Source organism: Spodoptera frugiperda, chromosome 19, assembly GCF_023101765.2.
Source record: "Spodoptera frugiperda isolate SF20-4 chromosome 19, AGI-APGP_CSIRO_Sfru_2.0, whole genome shotgun sequence".
Classification (NCBI taxonomy): Eukaryota; Metazoa; Arthropoda; class Insecta; order Lepidoptera; family Noctuidae; genus Spodoptera; species Spodoptera frugiperda.
In genome coordinates, this window is record NC_064230.1 from 3,002,810 (window position 1) to 3,024,718 (window position 21,909).

A 21,909-nucleotide genomic window follows, 5' to 3' on the forward strand; every position below is an offset into this window, starting at 1 on the left:
ATAAATACACACTATGAAAACTTATGAAAAAGTTATTTAACAATTCTGTATTTCTTGTTAATGCTTTATTAGGAAAACACCAATTGGGTTGTGAAATATGCCTCTTTTGTTTCTAAACGAAAGACATAGTGGAACAAATTTTTTCTTCTAATGTTGCCCTCCTCAAAACTCTACTTTCCACATCGTCTGATCTCATTGTTCCGCATAAAAATAAGCTTGTCTATGGCAAAAATTATATTAAAATTATGTGCAATTAATCAAACAAGCAGCAACACTATATTAAAAACGTCAAGAAATCTTAAAAAAAAAGCCGGAAGGCAACTTAGTTTTTATTTTTATTGTTATTTGTTTAATTATTGTTAAGATACTATATTAATAGTAACAACCATAATTTTATCTAGTCTTAGAGCTTATTTCGTGTCCAGAGTAATTTAATTGCAAATATCTGTGCTTGTGACGGGTTTATGGAGCCATAAAATTGTTGATGTAAAGTCCTTTGTTTGGGAAACAGCAATTTCTTCGTGTTTCCTCGTGAATAGGGTGTGGAAAACGCATTTGGGAAGCGTATAAGCCGTGCTTTTATTGTTCTTTGTTCGAGTCGGGTGTGAAAAGTGGTTAGACAAGCGTATTTCGTCAATGTTTTATACGCGATTGTGGTTGACCATTAAAACATAAAACTTAAACATTTTGCCGTCACAAATATGGCTGTGTTGCTCAATGCTCGTTGTGAAAACCGTGTAAAGGGAATACGGAACAGGGAAACTCCATTAATAATCCAATAAGAGTGTTGTAAGCTGTGTGAACTGCCCAACATGTCGACCTTGGGCGATAGTGAAGATATCTGGCCACTTTCCGGCAATCGATTGGATTCCAAATACGAAAAATGCCGTAATATAACAGAGGAGATATATAAAAGGATAAATATTACGTTTCAAATAAAGAAATTGGAATCTGAAGTCCGCAGTGATTTATCGGACAACAGGTAAAGTGAAATTGACCTTTTTTCCTCATGAAATCATACTTGTAATACATTTTAGATATTCATTACCTCTAAAGACTACACCTTAACACTTTTCCTTATTAACCATACATAAAAACAATGGCAAAAGTCGACAAACTTTCATTCATACATCAAATTCCTTCATTAATTGCATTTTCAACTCTACTGACCCTAAATTTGACAAAAAAATTACATTTTAAACTTGTAATATCTAACAAATAGAGTTTAAAATAGAAAAACTTGATTTAAATTGTATAAAATGTTGGATTTTATTGTTAAAATGACTTCAAGGCCGTCTTTCGCAACTCAAAGTGTTGTGTTAGGCTATTATGCAAAGTTGGGAAGATTATTTCGACAAAATGTACATCATTATGCTTTTGATAGCTATATTTGTGTATTTGTTAGTATAATTTTCTATTTTAAATTGTTATTTTTGTGTTTCGAAGTAGGAAGATAACCAAGGATATGCGATTGTGTTATGTTTCTTGTTTTGTAAATTTTAGTTTATTTTTAAAACTTTTTAATATGAAATAAGTATTATTTAAAATATAGTAATATTATTCCATTTTTATTTTTGAAAACGAGTAGACAGACAGGATTTGGCATTTTAGGCTAGCCGTACACAGACTGCTCTAGCAGTTAATGGCACAATGGAATTTCATCATGTAACTGATGGCTAGAAGCTGTCGCAACTGCTTGGCAGTTGTATGTATGGTAGCGAATTGAATGACTATGTAGTTTACCGTGTGGTTATGGATTCAAGCAGTTGCTCTTAAATGCTGGAAGCCGTTCATGTAGAACTGACCATAAGAGAAGCAGCTGCACTGATAGACAGACAGATAGATAATTCTGATGGACACACCGACAGACCATTCAAAAGTGCCTAATTAAGGATTCATTAATATAGATGCTTTGTCTTCTGTCTTTTAACAGATTTGAAGTTTCAAAAATACATTAGTCTGACTTAATTTGCAATTAAGTTACTTAAATTTGAACAACTGTTTAAAAATATTTTACATTTTCCTTGAAATTCCAGCTCATTTTGTGAGTCAATTATGACAATTTGTATGATGTCATGTACTTTCCTGTTGGGTACAGAAAAAATTAAAGTTTAATAAATAATTTGTAAGGTATAAGCTATAGCTACATATCGTCAAACTTGTGCCACATTGGGGTAGGCAGATACAGTAGTATGCCCAATGATATGATACTGACGTAGCTCTTTTGCTTCATCAACATTCATGGTACTCATAAATGATATTTATTTCTGTAAGTAGGTTATAAAATAACACTTTTACACGTCAATATTTGAAATAGCTAGATGAGGCCGGCATTTCCTATCGGACTACTCTGAGAAGAAATGCCAAAACAAACTCAGAGGTCATAGTCTCTTTTAAAGTCCAGACAATGAAATAGAGGATAATGCTAAAACTCTCCATGCATACTCTACTATTGAGGGTGCTTTTAATTTAAAATAGTAATGCAGTTCCTCAAACAGTTACGTGAGTAAGCCGATAACATAATAATTAATTTAGTATGTCTCATGAAAGTTACAATAAAATGCAGTTTCCTATGAAGCCACTCAACAAAATTAAAAGGATACAAACAAGGATAAATGCTATCATTAGTGTTTCATATAAATTATGAATCAGACTATTTCTTTTTTCTAGACATTTTAATTGACTATAAGGAAGTGTGTCCAGTATATGGCAATAGGCTCAGCCCCTATTACAAGGGACTCATATATTAAATGGTGAAAAGTGGGTGTACATTGTATAGCGGCATTAATTGCCGTAATGTGCACCTCTGCCTACCCCTTCAGGGATAAAAGGCGTGACGTTACGTTATTATAATACTAGCCTCATAGAAAAACGTAAAGCAACATTAATTTTAAAGTGGTCGCGTTTTTCATGCTTTGAGTCTGCTGATGCTGCAGCCTGCAAATAGGCGATGGTAAAAAAATAGTTTCATTAAAAAAGGAAGCTAAAGAATTCAATGTCCATTTCATGTAATAATAGTTTTAATCAACTGCTTAAGGCTGATGTTGCATGAATAACACGAATACAAAAACGAAGAAAATTATAAAAACTAAATAAAAAATTGTAGCGATTTTCGGAAGCGTTCCGTTTACGCTCTGTATATAAAAAGTCGTATTAGTTACACTATTCTTAACTGGAGAACGCCTAAATCGATTTAGCTGAAAATTGGTTGGGAGGTAGCTTAGAAGACGGACGTAGGATACTTTTTATTGCCAAAAATCCGACGGAAATAGGTAAATAACGAGTAAAGCCTAGCTAATAGTAAATGATTACACATTATATACAAATAAAAAATACCTAAAAAGGAATAAAAAATAACTTAAAACTAAAATAAAAACAAACATTCTCGTTAGGCGTCGAAGTACTTGTCCGCATCGCTGTCACTGGGGAACGTTCCCAGAATCCTGGCCGCATTGCCACGTTGTATGGCAATGCTTATATATCTTCTGACCGAAGAAATAGCCAGCTTTCTGGTCTCGTAATCATAATGATTTGCATAGTGATGATAAATGTATTTTTAACTAGATTCTGCCAAGGCTTCACTCGTGATCCCGTGGGTCAAAAGGTAATCATTATTCTAGACCATAATCTACACTTGTTTCAAATTTCATCCCGATCAAATTTACAAACGATTGAGTAACAAACATGAATACACAAAAACAAAAGACCGGAGTGATACCGCGGCCTCACCGAAAACCGACGTGAAACAACGCTTGCGTTGTGTTTCGTTGTGTGAGTGAGGTTACCGGAGGCCCAATTCCTCACTTCCCAATCTTCCCAATCCTTGTTTCTACAACAACCCTTAAATTCTCAATCCCCAAAAGGCCGGCAACGCACTTCTGACTGACTCTGGTGTTTCAAATATCCATGCGGTGATTGCTTAACATCAGGTGATACGTCAGCTAGTTTACCGGCTTATACCATTAAAAAAAAAATATTTAATTTATATCTCTCTCTTGCTAGACTGCCTCGTTGTCCGAGTGGTTGCGAATGCGACTGCCGGGTAAGAGGTCTCGGGGCTGACTCCCGGGTCGGGCAAAGTATTATTGAGCTTTTTTCGGCTTTTCGAAAATTTCTCAGTGGTCGCACGGAGTCTGGTAATGTGCCTGGTATGTGGCAATAGGCTCACCACCTATTACACGGGACTTACAACATAAATTGTAAAATGCGGGTGTACATTGGCATTATATGCCATAATGTGCACCTCTGCCTATCCCTTCGGGGGATTAAAGGCGTGACGTTATATAATTTATACCTCTCTCTTGCAGTGACCAAATAGACAGCAACGACCTCAGTAATGAAACGGACTTGTTCGCGTGCGACAAGAGTGACTCAATTTCCAGCAGCACGGAGGCTGAGCGGCCGACGGTTACCTGCGAGAAATACATCAATATCAACAATAATGAGGAAACTAAGATGAAGAAAGGAGGCGCTGTTTACAAGAGACCCAGGAAACGGTGAGTGGAATAAAAACACCTTTTTTTTTTTTGAGGGGGATAATCATCTCATGACTTCTCTCGCCTTGGGCGAGGCGAGAGGCAGTGTCAGACTCTTACTGACTAAACCACCCCGTTCCTACTCCTGCTTTTTGAACCAGAGCCCCGGTAAACCCGCAAGGTAGTCCGTATGGATTTTGCTTGTTCTCCTTAGGAATCTACACTTTGGAATGAGCAAATATTGCCGGAGTCTGTGTTTCCTGATGGGTGTAACCTGGGTGTCTTCAAGGCCTGAGTGAATAGGTTGTTAATGGGTAGATGTGCTCCATCGTAAGCCGCATCATCACTTGCCATTAAGCGAGATAGAGGCAAAACGCCGACCCATCAAATGTAAAAATAAAATATAATTTTGGCTTTGTTTTTTAAAGGTTGCCCTACACTACACAGACAGGCAATCACATCAGATAATTATTATTATATTAAAAATAAAGCTTCGATATTCAAATTATGTATTTTGTCAATAAAAAAAAGAAACAGGTAACTTATAGCAAAAGTTAAGTAACAACTAGAAGTCCCATTATTCGTTATGATTTAATTTTTATGGTAAAATGTAAGCATGCTTGAGTTTGCTTTACGTTTAAAGTAATCGAAACGTGAGTGCGTTCGGCGCTCTGATTAGTTGGTTTATTCGAGCCGGCCAATCAGAGCGCCGAATGCACTCTTATTTCGATTACTTTAAACGTAAAGCAAACTTGTACTAAGGGTACTGATTTCCCAATTTATCTCCTTCAGATTCCGTAAAAGAGTAAAGAAGCGCCAGTCGAAGTCGGCTCGGAGTGACTCGGAGGGCTCGAGTGACGAGGCCGTCCCTCTCAGCAGGATTGTGGAGGTGGACAGCAAGTGCATCAACTCGGAGTCCCCCGACAACGTGATGGGAGTGCCCAATATTGTTATATTGACGAGAGGTCAGTGTCTATCCTTCTCCTTCTATTGATAATACTAGCATCGGAGGCTTGGGTTAGGTAAAATTTCTTGCCCGATTGTTCTTTTAAAACTGAACTGCCTGCGGTAAATTGAACGATCGATATAGCAGTTACAGTAGCAGTTACAGTACCAGTTACAGTAGAAGTTACAGTAGTAGTTACAGTAGCAGTTACAGTTAATATAGATGAACTAAATGGTATAGAGTTTGCTGCTCTGCTATTGTAACAGCTACGATTGGGCTTGTTTGTTTTGGCGTTGAATAATTATTCGATTGATATTGCATGGCCATTAAGATTAAGATTGGTTTCAAGAATAAGCACCCTGGTGAATTTGCTTTGACTAGATTTCTTCCACTGCTTTGTCCGCAAAAATTACTCTACATCATGTCCATCCTTCTCTATACATTTATAAAATTCTTCAACAGACTTAAAACCAAAAATCCAACAAGAAAAGAAGTCCCTGAAGTCTACGCCTCCACATGCAAAGACAGTGCAGTCTCAACCAGCTCAGAAGACGAAAGTTATTACCGCCTCACCGCCACAGAAGACAGAAGTCAGCCCCGCCCCACAGCAAAAGGTGACAGAAGTAAGCCCCGCCTCCCAGCACAAAGTGACAGATATAAGCCCCGCCCCCTTGCAAACAGTGACACAAATAAGCCCCGCCCCCCAGCAGAAGATGACAGAAATAAGCCCCGCCCCTTTGCGACAGAAGGAAGAGAAAGGAGCGGGTGAATGGAAGAATTGTACAATGTGCAGTCTTTCGTTTAGAGGAGAAAGAGGATTGAGGTGAGTGATTACGAATTTGAACTTTATTTTCAGTCTTTTAAGGTATATTATAGCTGGAGGATCTAGTTCAGAACGCATCTTACTACTTTTTTATGGTATAAGCCGGTAAACGAGTAGACGGATCACCTGATGGTAAGCAATCGCCGCCGCCCATGGACATCTAAAACACCAGAGGCGTTACAAGTGCGTTGCCGTCCTTTGGAAGTTAGGAATTTAAGGATTGTTGAGGAATCGTAAGGAGGATAATTGGGTCTCCGGTAACCTCACTCACACAACGCAAGCGTTGTTCCACGTCGGTTTTCTGCTCGGCCGTGGTATCACTCCGGTCGAGCCGGCCCATTCGTGCCGAAGCATGACTCTCCCACACTTTTAACACATTGAACGCCGTGGTGGTCACCGGTGACCAACGTTAGCGGAGGATTTGCCTTCAACGGTTTTCTGTTGGTGCAAATATTTACAGTAGAAGCACGGAGTCTGGAAATGTGGCCGATATATGGCAATAGGCTCACCACCTATTACATGGGACTTACAACATAAATTGTAAAATGTGGGTGTTTCTTCTCTTTCGGGGATTAAAGGCGTGACGATATAGTTTTTTATTGGCAGTCAAAGACTTAACTATCTCCATTTTATTGCAGACGCCACATGACGATGTCTCATATACTAATCGATGAAGAAAACAAGTCCAGTAAACCAGAACAACGACACTCGACCATTACAAGCGGGTAATTATTGTTATTATTTATTTATACAACGAGCAGCCATCTTTCAGCAGAGACAGAGACTATACAAGTATGCAGAGGGGTATTAAACCTAGAGGGCGCACTAGGCAAGCATCTCATAGGGTTAGCACACCAATCGAGCGAGCGTCGACCGATGGTAGAATGGATTAGTCGACATCGATCGATAGTTTCTACTAAACCAATCGATCGATTGACGATCGATGGTAGAATGGATAAGTCGATGTCGATCTTAAGCTAAAATCTCAGAAATAAATTCTATAGGATTTATATCGATATTGATCCTATTGTAAAGTTTTTGATCCAAAGATTTTGGTTTGGGATCGTTTTTCGCTTAGATCATTTATTATGGTTATTTGTGAAAGTATTTCGATACAAGAATACCGTTTATTAATGCAATATTGACATGTTTTTTTATAATAACTATCGTGAGAAATACTAAATTAAGTAAAAATCACGGTTTATTCACGTACATTAATTGTACGTACTGCTCATGATGAAGAGTCCCTCTGTGACTCGAAACTAGTAGAACTTTTCCCCATTAATGTACGTGAGTAAACCGTGATTTTTAGTTAATATTAACAGATAAACTGTTGGTTAGTACGCCGCTGGTCGGAAGATACCTTGCGTGTTAAAATAAAAATACTATAATAAATGATCTATGCGAGAATTAACAAAAACGGTGTGTCTCTGTCAATTTGTTTTTATAAATAAATAATAATTATTATAATTATTCTTAAAAGTAAGTGTACACAGGCCCGCATCGTACGCATCGCACGTATCGCACGCATTCCGTATGACGTCATCAGTACGCATCGCATGTAGGCATTGCCGATGATGCGGTCCGTACGATGCGGATCAGTGGACGCAGTTGTATGAGTTTCTATACAAGACAAACTAAAATCAGTTGCGTACGATGCGGGCCTGTGGACGCTTACTTTAAATAGGTGATTTTTAAACGAGAATAGTTTATTGCCAGATAGTTTTGACGCGTTTTAGTGAAGTTTTTATTAATATTATTACTTATTAGGTATGAAAAAAATTAAAATATAATTGTTGTAAGCTAGGCAAGGTGTTGGAAAAGGGGTAGAGTGCAATAAAAAACGTTAATCTTTTAGTTTGGAAATTTATTGAGAGTATCTGTTTAGGGTTGAGTAGCGGAATTGTCGTTTCGAACGGCTATAATTATCATATTGTTATAAATGAAAGTCAAAGTCAACATTATTTATTTCAAATAGACCGGTAAGCTACTTTTTAACGTCAAACAAAATAAAAATGTCCGTCTGTCGGTCAGTTCTCTAGTTGCTCTATTTGCTCGTTCCAAAGTGTAGATTCCTATGGAGAAGAACGAGCAAGAAACTCCATAGGTTACTCTTTTTCAATCAGGTTCACAATACAATTCTTGGTTACATTGTTTCGTTGGTTCAACTATGTGAGAACAATGTAAATCTCTTTAAAAAATATGTGTATTACATCATGACCATGGTCTTCTAATAAAATAGTGTTTTAAAAGTAGTAATTATATACTCTCAATACATTTTCAAATTAAAGTATATTGTTATAGTATTAGTGCCAATGCTGATATAATATTTATTAAAAAACCTGCTTTCTAAAAGCATAAACAAGCTCTCTAATATGTATATTATTTTGTAGAAAATTTATTAAATTCATAGTCTTAACGGCAATAAGTAATAAATATGAGATACATAGGTGTTTATTGGGACAAGTTCGCGACACACTCCCAAACCGCTGCAACTCCTGTGCACCAGGATCTACAGTAGATACAACCATGAAAACACCGGAACACTGAAGTCCAACGTCCCAGGGACATGAATAACCAATTTAAAGCCAGTTAAATTGTAACGTAGAGGCCTAATTGCAATGCTTATAAAGTGAAAATTTGATATTTATAAAGAGATTTAAAATATTTATTAAAAGCGACACAGTCGGATTATTTTTCTTATATTGAAACGTTAAATTATATTATGTATGTAGTATTTATATTTTGAATTAAATTCATGAAAATGTATTTGAGAATAACTATTTTCTAAATTCAATTAGCAACAGTCGGTACTACTGAATGCATCATTATATTATATTATATTATATTATATATATTATATACATATAAAAATTGATTGCTGTTCGTTAGTCTCGCCAAAACTCGAAAACGGCTGGACCGATTTGGCAAATTTAGGTCTTGAATTATTTGTAGAATTCCAGGGAAGGATTAAAAAGTGAAAAAATTATGTTTGAGGCGGTACGAAGTTTGCCGGCTCAGTTAGTATTATATACAAACGGCCTTATAATTTATTATAATATATAATTAAACATATAAATCTGTATTTAGACTAATTAGGTAGTTTCCTAGGTCAAAAATAAATTATATTATTTTGACGTCACAATACAATATCCCAAAAGAATCGCTTCTTCATTAATATGACGATTATACTTATTTTTTAATATTTATAACAAAGGAGGATGCCATAGTTTCTATGATATGTTGTCCCACCTTCCACACTACGTGTATAAATCACAAATGCAATTATAACGTAAAAATATCATTACTTGGCTACTGATAAAACTACCATGTTTAATAAAGAATAACTCTGAACGGACTAAGATTTGTAACTTGGCGCCATAGTAACTTTTATTCAGCTCAACATTACCTATCCAATGATGTAACACACATAGCTATTGGAAGGCGGGACCAGGATTTGCATCCTCATTTGCTATTTGATGCAAAAAAATATGACGTCATTGTTTGCGATTTCATACAAAGGAAAGTATCGAGTTTTTGACATTTCGATAAAAGTATTGAATTTGACTTAAATAATTAAAACTAGCGTATTATCTCAGCATTGGCACTCTGCTACCAGGGTTCGAAGTCTGTGATCTGAAGGCGATATGTGATGTAGATTAGAAATTTGATGGTATGGACATAGATTTATTATTTATTTACTTCACTTAAATGGTCAAAAAACTAAAAAATATAGCCTTTATTGGCTATCAGCCGCCTAACTATCTGCTAAATTATCAGAAACAAAATATAATCGACTCTCGTCATACGGATGATGACGGGGTATGAAAATTAAAAATCTATTTAGTCCGTCAGTTAAGTTATGAAAAAATATTAGACACGTATTTTTTTAACAATACTTAGATAAAACGAATCAAAGTTTAGAAGTGGGTGCATAATGCAAATACGTCATTTCCACGTACAAAATGTACCTAGAAGTGACGTCACGCGATATTTCAAATCGATATATCATCGAAAGTATTTGTTTACGTGAGAAAATAAAAAATACGTGTCTAGTGTTTTAAAATAATCTACTAGACGGGCTCTAAAATAAAAAATAGCCAGATGCCTATGTTTTAAAAAAAAATAGGCAGATAGATGCCTAAATAGGGTAGATACCCTATTCACGGTCAAAGGAATGAATAATAAATCTATGGGCATAGAATTTTTGAAGTGAAAAAAAAATATAAAAGGTTCGGCGTTAATATACAAGTACAAAATTCTTATATTTTAGGGGAAATTTGATCGATGAACGAGATGAGATAAATTTTTGTCATTTTTCTATAAAGCGAAGCGATGTTTTAAAAAAATTAAATAAAAAGTGAAAATTTTTATTACGTACGATAAGCGAGTAAGAAAAAAAAAGAAATAAAATAAAAAAACAAAGTCTAGTTATTAGTCTCTTCTATATTTCATAGTTTTTAAGAGATTTTTGAAAGTGAACCGTTTTTCTCCGATCTGTCTAGCTGTGTTGCCAGTTAAGGTTAATGTTAAGGGTGTTGCAATATGAAAAAAAAAATGTGTTTTTTTTTCGTGACCGCGGTGCTATTTTTAATTTTAATTTTATTGTTTAGTCGAGATATTATATATTATTAGTATGTTTGACTAGTCAGTTAAAGAACTCTGAATTGCCACGTTTTATTATTCCTAGAGCTGATGTTTTTTTTCAGAAATGGTTTTATTTTATTGAGAAGTTATTTAATTTAATTTAAAGTACGATTTTGAGCCAAAAGTATTTATCTTTTCGATATACATAATTTTTTGGTTATTTTTCTTCTAATAATGCAATGGTTAGGTGATTTTTTTTACTTTCGTGGGACATACTAAATTAATTATTATATTATCGGCTTACTCACGCGTCGTGTGTAACTAAATACCTAAGTAATAAGCATAACTTGCCTGGCTGATTGGTTTGCTAATTTCAAAGATCTCAACTCTTTAAATAACTTCTCAATACAAATCATTTTGTGTATAAATCGTTTAAAAATAATGATAATCTCGACTCTATTTATTAGCAAGTAAAGTGCATTTTTCCTATTTTCTTATTTTTTTTATATTATTATTATTAAAATAAATATGTGTGACTATCGACGTTCTGTTGGCTGTTTGAAAATTATTATCTTTTGAAGTGGATGTTTTTGTTACAATTTTATATGGATATCTGAGTTAAAAATTGGTAATCAATAAGTCTTTTAGGTATATGGTAATAGTCTCACCCCCTATTACATGGGACTCATAACATAACTGGTGTAAAGTCTGTCTTATATTGTATATGTACAGTGGAGGACAGATCCGCATGATTATTTTAAAAGCATTGCGTCTTGGGGTATAATATTCACATAATAAATGTTCAATACAAACTTGTATTTAATCTATAATATGAAGTCGGATTTTCCTTCCTGACGCTATAACTCCAGAACGCACGAACCGATTTCCACGGTTTTGCATTCATTGGAAAGGTCTCGGGCTCCGTGAGGTTTATAGCAAAGAAAAATCAAGAAAAAATCAAGATAAAAGCAGGAAAACAGAGAAAATCATTGGTGGCGAAACGGAGTTCGCCAGGTTTGCTAGTTACTCATAAAAATAATGATCATTTATCTATTTTGAAATCATATAAAACTGTACCAAAAATCCACTCGAAATCTTTAAAAATTTGTTAACGTATAAATAAATAAAATATTTTGATTCAAATGATCTCCATTAAGTGTCATCGGATCTTGTTGGTGCAATCGTTAGTGTTGCCATACCTATTATTAAAAAGAAAATACTATTTTATGTTTTTTTCCTATAGTAACGTTTGGTTTTAGTTTTTTTTTGCTTGACAAGTTTTTAATTGTCTTAAATGTATTTTTGAATATTGAAATTGAAAAAATTGTTATAAAGTTATTGATTAACTGATTTGGTTTGTTAAATGCGCGAGTTTGATCAACTATTGGTAAAAAGTTGCGCGTTTTTTGAAAAATAATGTTCCTTAGAATTTGTTTATTTAAGTTTAGTTTCTATTTGTATAATATTGTTAAATTTAAACGTTGGTTCGGATGTAAAAATTAGCATATTTGCAAACTGAGTTTTTGTTCATATCTCACACTAGGGCAGCATTTATTCCAATCAAACCATATACTTTTGAAATGTCAAATTTCATATTATTATAATATTCTCACACGATAAAATATATTGATTGTGGTTTTTATTTGTATGTTACTGCAGGGCTAAAGTAGTCCGGGCCTACAGGCTGCTTATCTATCAATGAAAGTGTGATTATTTTTGGATATGTTATTGTATTGAAGACTCGAAATAAATTATTTTGACTGAGGAAACTACCCAGTTGCCCATTTTTCAAAGTTATTGATGGTTGGAAAATCAAATCAATTTAAAGGGTTGGTTGTTTGAGATCTCAAGTTTGCTGAAGTAATGTGCGATCGTTGTTGAGAGTTTCATTACAGTAACATGTTTTTCAGAGACAGTAATTTTTTCCGAGAATATGCTAGTTTTTATATCCAACCAACGTTGTTTAATTCGATTTAAAGCAAATTGCAGTTTGCACACTTCATTACTTAGCTAGCTTATTTATAAGCATATTTTTTGTTCTTATTTTTTGTTTTTTTAAATAGTGATTAATATAATTTTTGTAAGTTAAATAAGTTTAAATTGTCTATATACCGAGAAGGTTGGAAAGCTATATCTGTGGTTTTAGATAGAAAAAAATGAAATTTGAAATGAAAAAAAAATTGTTGAAAAATCGAAAAAAATTGTTTAGAATTTTTTTAGGGTAAGTCGAAGGTATATAGACTTGGTACTTTTATGTTTTTTTTTTTGTTTAAGAATGAAATGTTTGATCGTTTTTTTGTGCTTTGGAAATTGTAAAAAGAAAATGGAATTTGGGGAATATGGTCAAATTGGATACTGGAGACTTGAGGTACTTTTGTTAGGTATTTTATTTATGAAATTACTGTTTTTATGGCCGGATGCAGATCCATGCGAGACACAATGTGCTTTTATATTGTGTCTAATATACTATACGAGAGGTTAATCTTAATAGGCGATTCTTACAAAAGACTTTTGGATCGGTAAACTCCCATAAAAATATAAAAATAGAAGTAATTTAAACAATAAACCCTATGACTTTTTTAATGGATGTAAAAAATATTATTAATTGTTTGGATTACTCATATTTTTTATATTTACTAAGGACGAGAGGCTTAAAAAAATTACTAACTACTCCTGCGCAGTTTCACGCAGTCGGCTGCTGCTCCTATATTGGTCTTAGCATGATATTTTATAGCCCTAACCTTCCTAGATAAATGCACTGTCCAACACGAAAAGAATATTTTAAATCGAACCAATAGTTCCAGGGATTTTAGCGTACATAAGATAAAAAACGGTAATTTCATAGGTAAACCTAAGTCTTAAACAGACAAATTCCATTCTTCAAGTACACAAAAACGATTGAACTCTTATTTTGGTGATTTCTAAGTAATCTAGTCTAATCTGTTCATTTTTGGTTAAGGAAATTTAAAAAAATACACGGTGTGGATTTACTACGTCTATAGAATCTAATTTTTGTTTGTAATAACTACTACGAAACGTTATCGGTTTTGTTCTCGCCAAGTGGCGCTTGTGTCGAAAATGGTAGTATGTCTCTTAGGTGATGATTGAAAAGATTCGAAAAATATGTGAGTAGCGAAGGATTCAGGCGTAGCCTTTCTAGGTTATTCTTGATGATGTTATTTGAAATGTTTAATTGATATCATAATTACCAAGCATATTTGGAAAAAAATACCAGAAAAATTAACTGCTACTGTCTCTTATAATACTATTCTTAAAGTATTACCCGATACAACTGTGTGTTAGGTCCTTATAATGGTGAGGAAAGGCATTTTCGACACTAGCAACCTCTATCGGAGAGTCAAAACACGATTAATTGTCATTAAGACGAAAATAACAAGATTGTCGACGAAATTCAACTTATCAACAGTCAAAAATTGAATTTCACGGCACAATTTTGCATTATTCGCCTTAAGTTTTAATTCTTAGTCGATTTTTAAACTATCGTCGACTAGTTTAGTCGATTTTATGCCATCTCTAGTGGTAGTTCAGTCAAACGGCTTGTAGGGTATAATGATTTGCAATCGATGTTCACAATAGTTGCTTGTTGAATCGACTAGTCCTTTTTAGTCGATATTTAGGAAGATTTGTAGTTTAAACTAAATACGTTTTAGTCGATTTTTGGCTGCGGTTTTTCGTGGTAAGATTTTATGACTAGAGCCCATTGTTGATTACATTTTTTTGTTATAATCAACAATAAAATGAATAGGGATGATGATAGATTATAGAAAAGCGATCATATTTTTGCTTTTCCAAAATTACTTTGATAATATGAGTTTTTGGGGATTTATGCAGACGTGATTTCATATAATCGTTGTGTTTATTAAATAATAGTTATGTTATAAAATGTTACTTTACTACACAGAAAAATAATGTTTGTTACTCGAGCCAACAGAGTCGCCAAAAATCGATTAAAATACAACTTTTTAAACGCAGATTCGCTCAATATTTCGTAAGATAACTTTTTAATGTCAAATTCTATTAGATAGGTGAATTTTCAAACGTAAGGTTTATGCCATTTTCTGGTTTTTTAAATAAATAAATAAAAATAAATGGAAAAATTGTTACTCGTTTCATGAGTGAACTAATCTTCTTGTTCATCAATATTACCTAGGAATCATTCATTGACTTCCCTTGGGCGAGGCGAGTGGGAGTGTCAGACTCTTACTGACTAAAAACCACCCCGTTCCTACTCCTGCTTCGAGCCGGAGCTCCGGTAACCTACTAGGTATTCCGCAACTCCGGTAAAGTATGAAGCTAAGGTTAAATATTTCAGAGCTGCGGACTACCTAGCGGGTTACCGGGGCTCCGGCTCGAAAAGCAGGAGTAGGAACGGGGTGGTTTTTAGTCAGTAAGAGTCTGACACTCTCTCGCCTCACCCAAGGCGAGAGAAGTCATTGAATGATTTTCCCCCCTCACAAAAAGCGTTAAATATTTGGATGTATGAAAGGATGAGTTCATTCATGAGATATGTTGTTATAAGTGAAAAGATTCGGCCAAGCCTAGCGTGTAAGTTTATGTACAATGGTCCGCAACCACTTTGAATGTGATCCCTAAAAAAAAGTTTATTGATATTTGAAATTTTTGTAGTTTTATTTCTTTTTACCCTAATATCTTCTATACATATATGTAAAAATCAACTGCCTCGTTGGTCTAGTGGTTGCAAGTGCGACTGCCGGACAAGGGGTCTCGGGTTCGATTCCCGGATCGGGCAAAGTATTACTGGTTTTTTTTTCGATTTTTCGTAAATTTCTCAGTAGTAGCACGGAGCCTGGAATTGTGTCCAGTATATGGCAATAGGCTCACCCCCTATTACATGGGACTTATAATACAAATGGTGAAAATTGTATAGCGTATAGCGTTCATTGTATAGCGGCATTACGTGTCGTAATGAGCACCTCTGCCTAGCCCTTCGGAGATAAAAGATGCACATATAAATTAATTGCTGTTCGTTAGTCACGGCAATACTCGAAAACAGCAGGACTGATTTGGATAATTTTGGTCTTGAATTATTTGTCTAGGTAAGGTTAAAAATATGAAAAAAATATGTTTGAGGCAGTACGAAGTTCGCCGGGCCAGCTAGTCGACTACATAAATTACTATAAATCGACTAAAACCAGAAAAAATTAGGTCAGCGCCTCTCTAGTGAAGTTTGACCAAGAATGCAACAAATTCGACTTTATTAAAATTCGGGTTCGATTCCCGCACGAAGCAACTCCTTATAATATGATCCAGATATTCGTGATCGGGATCTGGGTGTCATTTGTATGTGAAATTATATGTTTGTAAACGCACCCACGACACGAGAAAACATTGGTGCAGGGCAAAGATTTAATAAAAAAAAGTACTGCAGTTTCGATTCCCTTAGACCAATATTTGTTTGATTCACAAATGGAGATGCACATATATGATAATGAAAGCGAGTGGGGACTTGTGTTATAACCATGAAGCAAATACAAAGAGGAGATGTCATAACTGGATTTCCCTTTAACATAACGCGTGACACTTTACGGGGAGCGCGGGACGTTACAAACCACGCCCCTCTCTATTTCCCATCTAGCGGTCCCATACTACAAACACGTTGCCAATTGTCCACATTTTAATGTGCCACTTTCTGAGTGTGTTTGTTCATTTGATAGCCCCATATTTTTGTGTCACAGTGCACAATCACATTATGGCATCTCCTCTTTGTACTTGCTTCATGATTACAACCCTTTTTTATTAAGGCAAAAATCCCACACTCCCAGTGTACTAGTTTTTTCCCCAAAAAGCTGGACGCTTTTTGAAGGTTTTTCCCGTCAACAAATAAAGGAAAGGTATATAATGCGTCCTAACATAACTGTATAGACCCAACAGTCATAAGCCGTCTCCCTATACGAAGAACAAGGTCAAGATATTGTTGTTCTATTGGTTTAATAAAAACAATTGAATTAGTCAATCAATTACTTTATTTTAACAATAAGTATGTCACAGTAGAGTATATTAATATTGTATTTACATCATAATACATATAGGTTATAAACAAACAAACTTACGTATACATACAATACAGGTCAAAATCAGAACCTCCTTTTTTGGAAGTCGGTTAAAAAATAGATCAACATAATCATTAGTGTGCTTTTGACTTGACCAGAAATGTGCTATGTAGCTATGCTACGAAGATGTAATAGCTAAGCTGTGAAACTATGTGACCGTTTCCACTGATACTAAGCTATGTAGCTGTGCGAGGAAGATGCACAGCTCGAGTATGCGATGTATAGTGGCGATAGTAGGGAAGCCATCCATAGTATACATCCATAGCACGCATCTTTCCATATAAAAAACATAGCTTAGCTGAGTCCGTTTCCACCAGAGCTATACTATGTGTACCAACGAATATGATTGGTGGAAGCCAAACGCATCCACAGCAACGTAGCATAGTACATCTCTGGTGGAAAAGCAGCCTTAGCCGCTCGGTAGTTTGTCTAGTAAGTGCAACTACCGAGCTAACAGTCTCGGGTTCAATTCCCGACTCTATCTAAGACACCAACATGCATTGGAGTCTTAAATTTGTACCCAATATAATTATTAACTAGCACACCAGGCGAACTCCGTTTCGCCACCAATGATTTTGTCCTGTTTATTTCTTAATTTCTTAAAAAATTAATTTGCTATAAACCTTACGGAGCCCAAGACCTTTTCAACAAATGCAAAACCGTGGAAATCGGTCCGTGCGTTCTGGAGTTATAGCGTCAGGAAAGAAAATCCGACTTATTTTTATATTATAGATGATTTATCATCATCACGTATTCCTGCCTATAAGACAGAACTCTCAACAAAAAGATACTAAATTAACATATCGACGGTTAAAAGGAAATAGGGTATAAGCGACATTTTGGTCAAAAATGAGTTTATTATGCTAACCTACGTAAAATTTTCCGCTCTTTCGAATGCGCTTACTCTTTACGATGACAGTTTTGGCGTGTATAACCTAGCAACAAAAAAAAACATTTTCCTAGTATTCCGACCGCTCTCCTGAATATTTCATTTTTTGTCGCTATTTCCTCTTAACCGTCGATATTACAATAAAAAAATACACCAATAAGACAACTCAATCATCCTCCCTAGTATAACTAATCTTATTAGACTTAATTTGATGAAATATCTTAATCAAATCGGACGTAGGAGCTATAGCACCTTTCGAAACCCAAGATTTTAGAGACTTAGCTAGATCTTCAGTCTTAATATTAATAGTAATATTAATATTCTTGTCTAAGCGACTCCTATCGAAGAAAGATTTTGAAGTTTTTATAGTTAGATCTGTTATTTTAGGTGGGTTCGGTCCAAGGATGTTTTCAACGTAGTTTTCATCGTAGGCTTTGTATGTATAGTCTATACCAGTTTCAGTGATTATTGGTGTTGGCGCGTATTCCGGTATTTCTGCTAGATGGTCAGCGTTTGTATTCCATGCACGGTCATTTATTCGAAGCAGCGATGGGATGTCACGGCCGTGGAGGTCTGCTATCTCGTAGGATTTGTAGCCTAGACCTGGGAAAATAAAGTTAGTTGGTTATAATTGTGAGTGAATATGGGATAGGTATTTTTTATTGAGGATGGAAAATTAGTCAATGACTTCTCCCGCCAAGGCGAGAGGGAGTGTCAGACTCTTACTGAGTAAAAACCACCCCGTTACTACTCCTGGTTTTCGAGCCAGAACCCCGGTAACCCGCTAGGTAGTCTGCAGCTCCGGATCAATATAGATTACTTATAGGGCGCATTTTTAAGTCATTGGGGACGCCTATGTTCAGCAGAAATCGTTTTGTGATTGATATGGAATATAGGGCACAACATTGCCAATATTCTCTTGTGTGAGTTGCTGAGTGCGGGAATCGAACCCGTTACAGGTTGCCCAGCCACCGCAACAACTGTGCAGCCCTCTACTGTTGCGACAGTATACAATATAGACGGCGCTAATCGTTTAACATCAGGTGATCTTTCAGCACTTTTAACCCAATATAAAACTTATACCAGCGGTGTTGCTAGCGCCCGTATCTGCCGTATCAGTTTTATTATATGGGGCGCCGGATACGGGGGAAAGACAGTGCGGGAAAAGAATTTAGATAATTTTCCCCCACAAAAAAGCAAAGAAATAAGGCAGGCACCCAAACAACATTTTTTTATACGGAGCCCCCACCAAGATATGCTACACCAATTACATATACACACCTTCCACGGTAGCCTTAATAAGTCCAACCATGTTGACGCTAGAGACCAACGCGACGGGCTCCCCTGGAGGCGTCGCCACGTAGAGGGCGGAGCCCGACTTGTGTTCCGACACCAGTTGTATACTGAGGTATAGCATGTCGCCTAGCAGTACTGTTTGTACCTGTAGAAGTAAGGTGGGGTGATTATAATGACATGTATTACAATGAGCTGCCCCGTTGGTCGAGTGGTCGTAAGTGCGACTACTCTGCAATTGTAGAGGTAAAGCAGGGTAATTATAATGTCATGTATTAAAATAGACTGCTTCGTTGGTCGAATGGACGTAAGTGCGACTGCCGGACAAGGTGTCTTGGGTTCGATTCCCGTGTCGGAAACAGAATTGCTGGGCTGTTTTCGGTTTTTCGAAAAATTTCTTAGTAGTAGCACGGAGTCTGGAATTGTGTCCAATATATGGCAATAGGCTCACCCCTATTACATAGGACTTATAACACAAATGGTGAAAAGTGGGTGTACATTGTACAGTGGCAGTGCCGTAATGTGCACCTCTGCCTACCCCTTCGGGGATAAAAGGCGTGACGTTGCACGTAATGAATGATTGTATGCACCCAACTTATAGCTCAGACAGAAGATTAAAAAGCGTTTCATAAAGTTACAAAAATATTTCAATCAATCTATTATATAAAAATAAGTCGGGTTTTCCTTCCTGACGCTATAACTACAGAACGCACGAACCGATTTCCACGGTTTTGCATTCGTTGGAAAGGTCTCGGGCTCCGTGAGGTTTACAGCAAAGACAATTCAGGAAAAAATTCAAGAGAAAAGCAGGAAAACAGGGAAAATCATTAATGGCGAGACGGATTTCGCCAGGTCAAAGTCAAAGTCAAAGCATTGATTTCAATAAATCCTAAATAAGGCACTTTTGAAACGTCAAATTGAATTGTCCGTCAGTCTGTCTGTCAGTGAAGCTAGGCGGGTTTGCTAGTTGCTAAATAAAAAAGTAATCCAAACTGACCTCCGGCCTCATAGTCTTCTTACTCTTCCTCAAGGCCTGTGTGATCCTCCCTGGCACGGCCCTCATCGTCAGAGTGACTGGTTCCTCTGTGGTCTTCTCCGAGAGCCTTATCACGTGCCACGTGCGAGGCTGGGTGGCTACCACTGGAAAAATCAATGTTTATAATGTTAGAATTATTTTTTAGGATATTTAGAATACCATCTGCTGTTCTGGTAATATCATGCAACTCTTGCAAGGTAAAAAAATAGCGTGGTTAATGACGGGCGGCACAATACTGAGCAGACGTATCACCTGATAGTAAGCAATCGCCGCCAGCCCATAGATACTTGCAGCACCGGAGGTATTACAAGTGCGGTGCCGGCACTTTAGTGGGTTAGGAATTATTTGTTTGGAGTTATGAAGGGTTGTGGGGGATTCGAGGATTGGAAAGATTGGGAACGGTGGATGATTGGGCCTCCGGTAACCTCACTCACACGAAACACAACGCAAACATGGTGTTTCATGTCGGTTTTCTATGAGGCCGTGGTATCGAAATTCCGGTCGAGCCTGAAGCATGTGCTCTCTAACATTATAAAATAACAAAACCATACTCACATTTCAACCGCAACCTCGCAACAATATCTTCAATCTCATCTGCCGTTAATGCCTTGGACACATGTCTGCACAGTACCCTGGCTACACTGGCCGGCTGCATCGGTAACCGTGCATTGCGCACAGCCTTCGATAGTTCTCTCCATCGGACACCGAACTCAGGGAGTGCAGTCACACAGAACACTTCTAGTGGCATCCGAGTTATTATAGTTTGGAGTTCTGATAGCTCTGTGAAGGGTGAAGTGGGTTTTGTTTAATGAATTATAGATTGATGATGCGTTTGTTTTTGACGTGATAAAGTTGATATTAAGTTTGGCCTAATAACTATTCTATAACTATGTTGCTTCTTATAGGCTGACGATGATGATAATGAATAACTATTCTATCATGCATGCTGTGTTAGCCTTTTATCAGGTAAATTTATTCTCGTTAATGGCTGCCAGTTTTAGGCACTATTCACTTACTTTACGGGTTCCCGGCGGTAAAGAGTATGGCAATGTACTTTATCTTTTACACGTGTTGGCGTAATTTGGCGGCAAAATAGTTACTTCAACATTGATCAGTGAAAAATACTTACTTCAACATTATCAAGAAAAATAATCAGAGTAATGATAATCCAATATTTAATTAACGAATAAATAGATTTTATGGCAATTTACGCATCACTTAATTGATAATAATCTATTTTTGGTTTAAACTAAGAATGGTTTTGAAAACATTACTTATCAAAACTATAAACGATAAAACTTAACACAAACTTACTTTATTTCGATAAGAATTACTAAAACCAGTCCATTTATTAAATATATTATTATACATACAATAATCTACAAATACTGAAGTAAAAATAAAAAAAGACTTGGAAAAACACCATTTAACTTCATAGTTTAAAAAATAAACAATAACTTACTATTTTTGGAGACGGCCTGCATTTTGCTCACTTATTCTTCTTTTTAACTTAATTTTATGTCAGACACAACACTCTTCTCAACATTAACACTATTTTAATTAATTAAAACTACGTTTATATGCCTTTTTAATCAATTTTATTAAAACGAAAATAACAACACGCGAATGACCGTTGCTGTTGGCAATTTTGACATTCGTTTGAATTTCGAACATTGACAATGACATACACAGCCAAATTACGTTTCGTTTCATTATTTGCAGTCGATGAAAAAATATTTTGTTTTAAAAGAAACATTTAATTTATTGA

At 35.8% G+C, this 21,909-nt stretch overlaps 3 protein-coding genes across 3 annotated transcripts in view; 1 reads left to right on the plus strand and 2 right to left on the minus strand.

Moving 5' to 3' along the window:
* Positions 1-21,909, minus strand: part of LOC118281190 (zinc finger protein 880) — a 218,039-nt gene that overhangs the window by 90,587 nt on the left and 105,543 nt on the right. The gene's annotated exons all lie outside the window — the stretch shown is intronic.
* On the plus strand, positions 245-7,074 carry LOC118281220 (brain acid soluble protein 1 homolog). Its single transcript, XM_035601786.2, has 5 exons — positions 245-982; positions 4,308-4,496; positions 5,268-5,440; positions 5,884-6,244; positions 6,883-7,074. Exons 1-5 carry the CDS (start codon positions 813-815, stop codon positions 6,971-6,973), a joined length of 984 nt encoding a protein of 327 aa, XP_035457679.2. The 5' UTR covers positions 245-812; the 3' UTR covers positions 6,974-7,074.
* LOC118281131 (uncharacterized) lies at positions 17,834-21,762 on the minus strand. The gene is made up of 5 exons (XM_050700970.1): positions 21,604-21,762; positions 20,697-20,921; positions 20,103-20,245; positions 19,094-19,253; positions 17,834-18,415 (listed from the first exon to the last, which is right to left on the minus strand). The coding sequence occupies exons 1-5, from the start codon at positions 21,623-21,625 to the stop codon at positions 17,979-17,981; spliced, it is 987 nt and encodes a 328-aa protein (XP_050556927.1). The 5' UTR covers positions 21,626-21,762; the 3' UTR covers positions 17,834-17,978.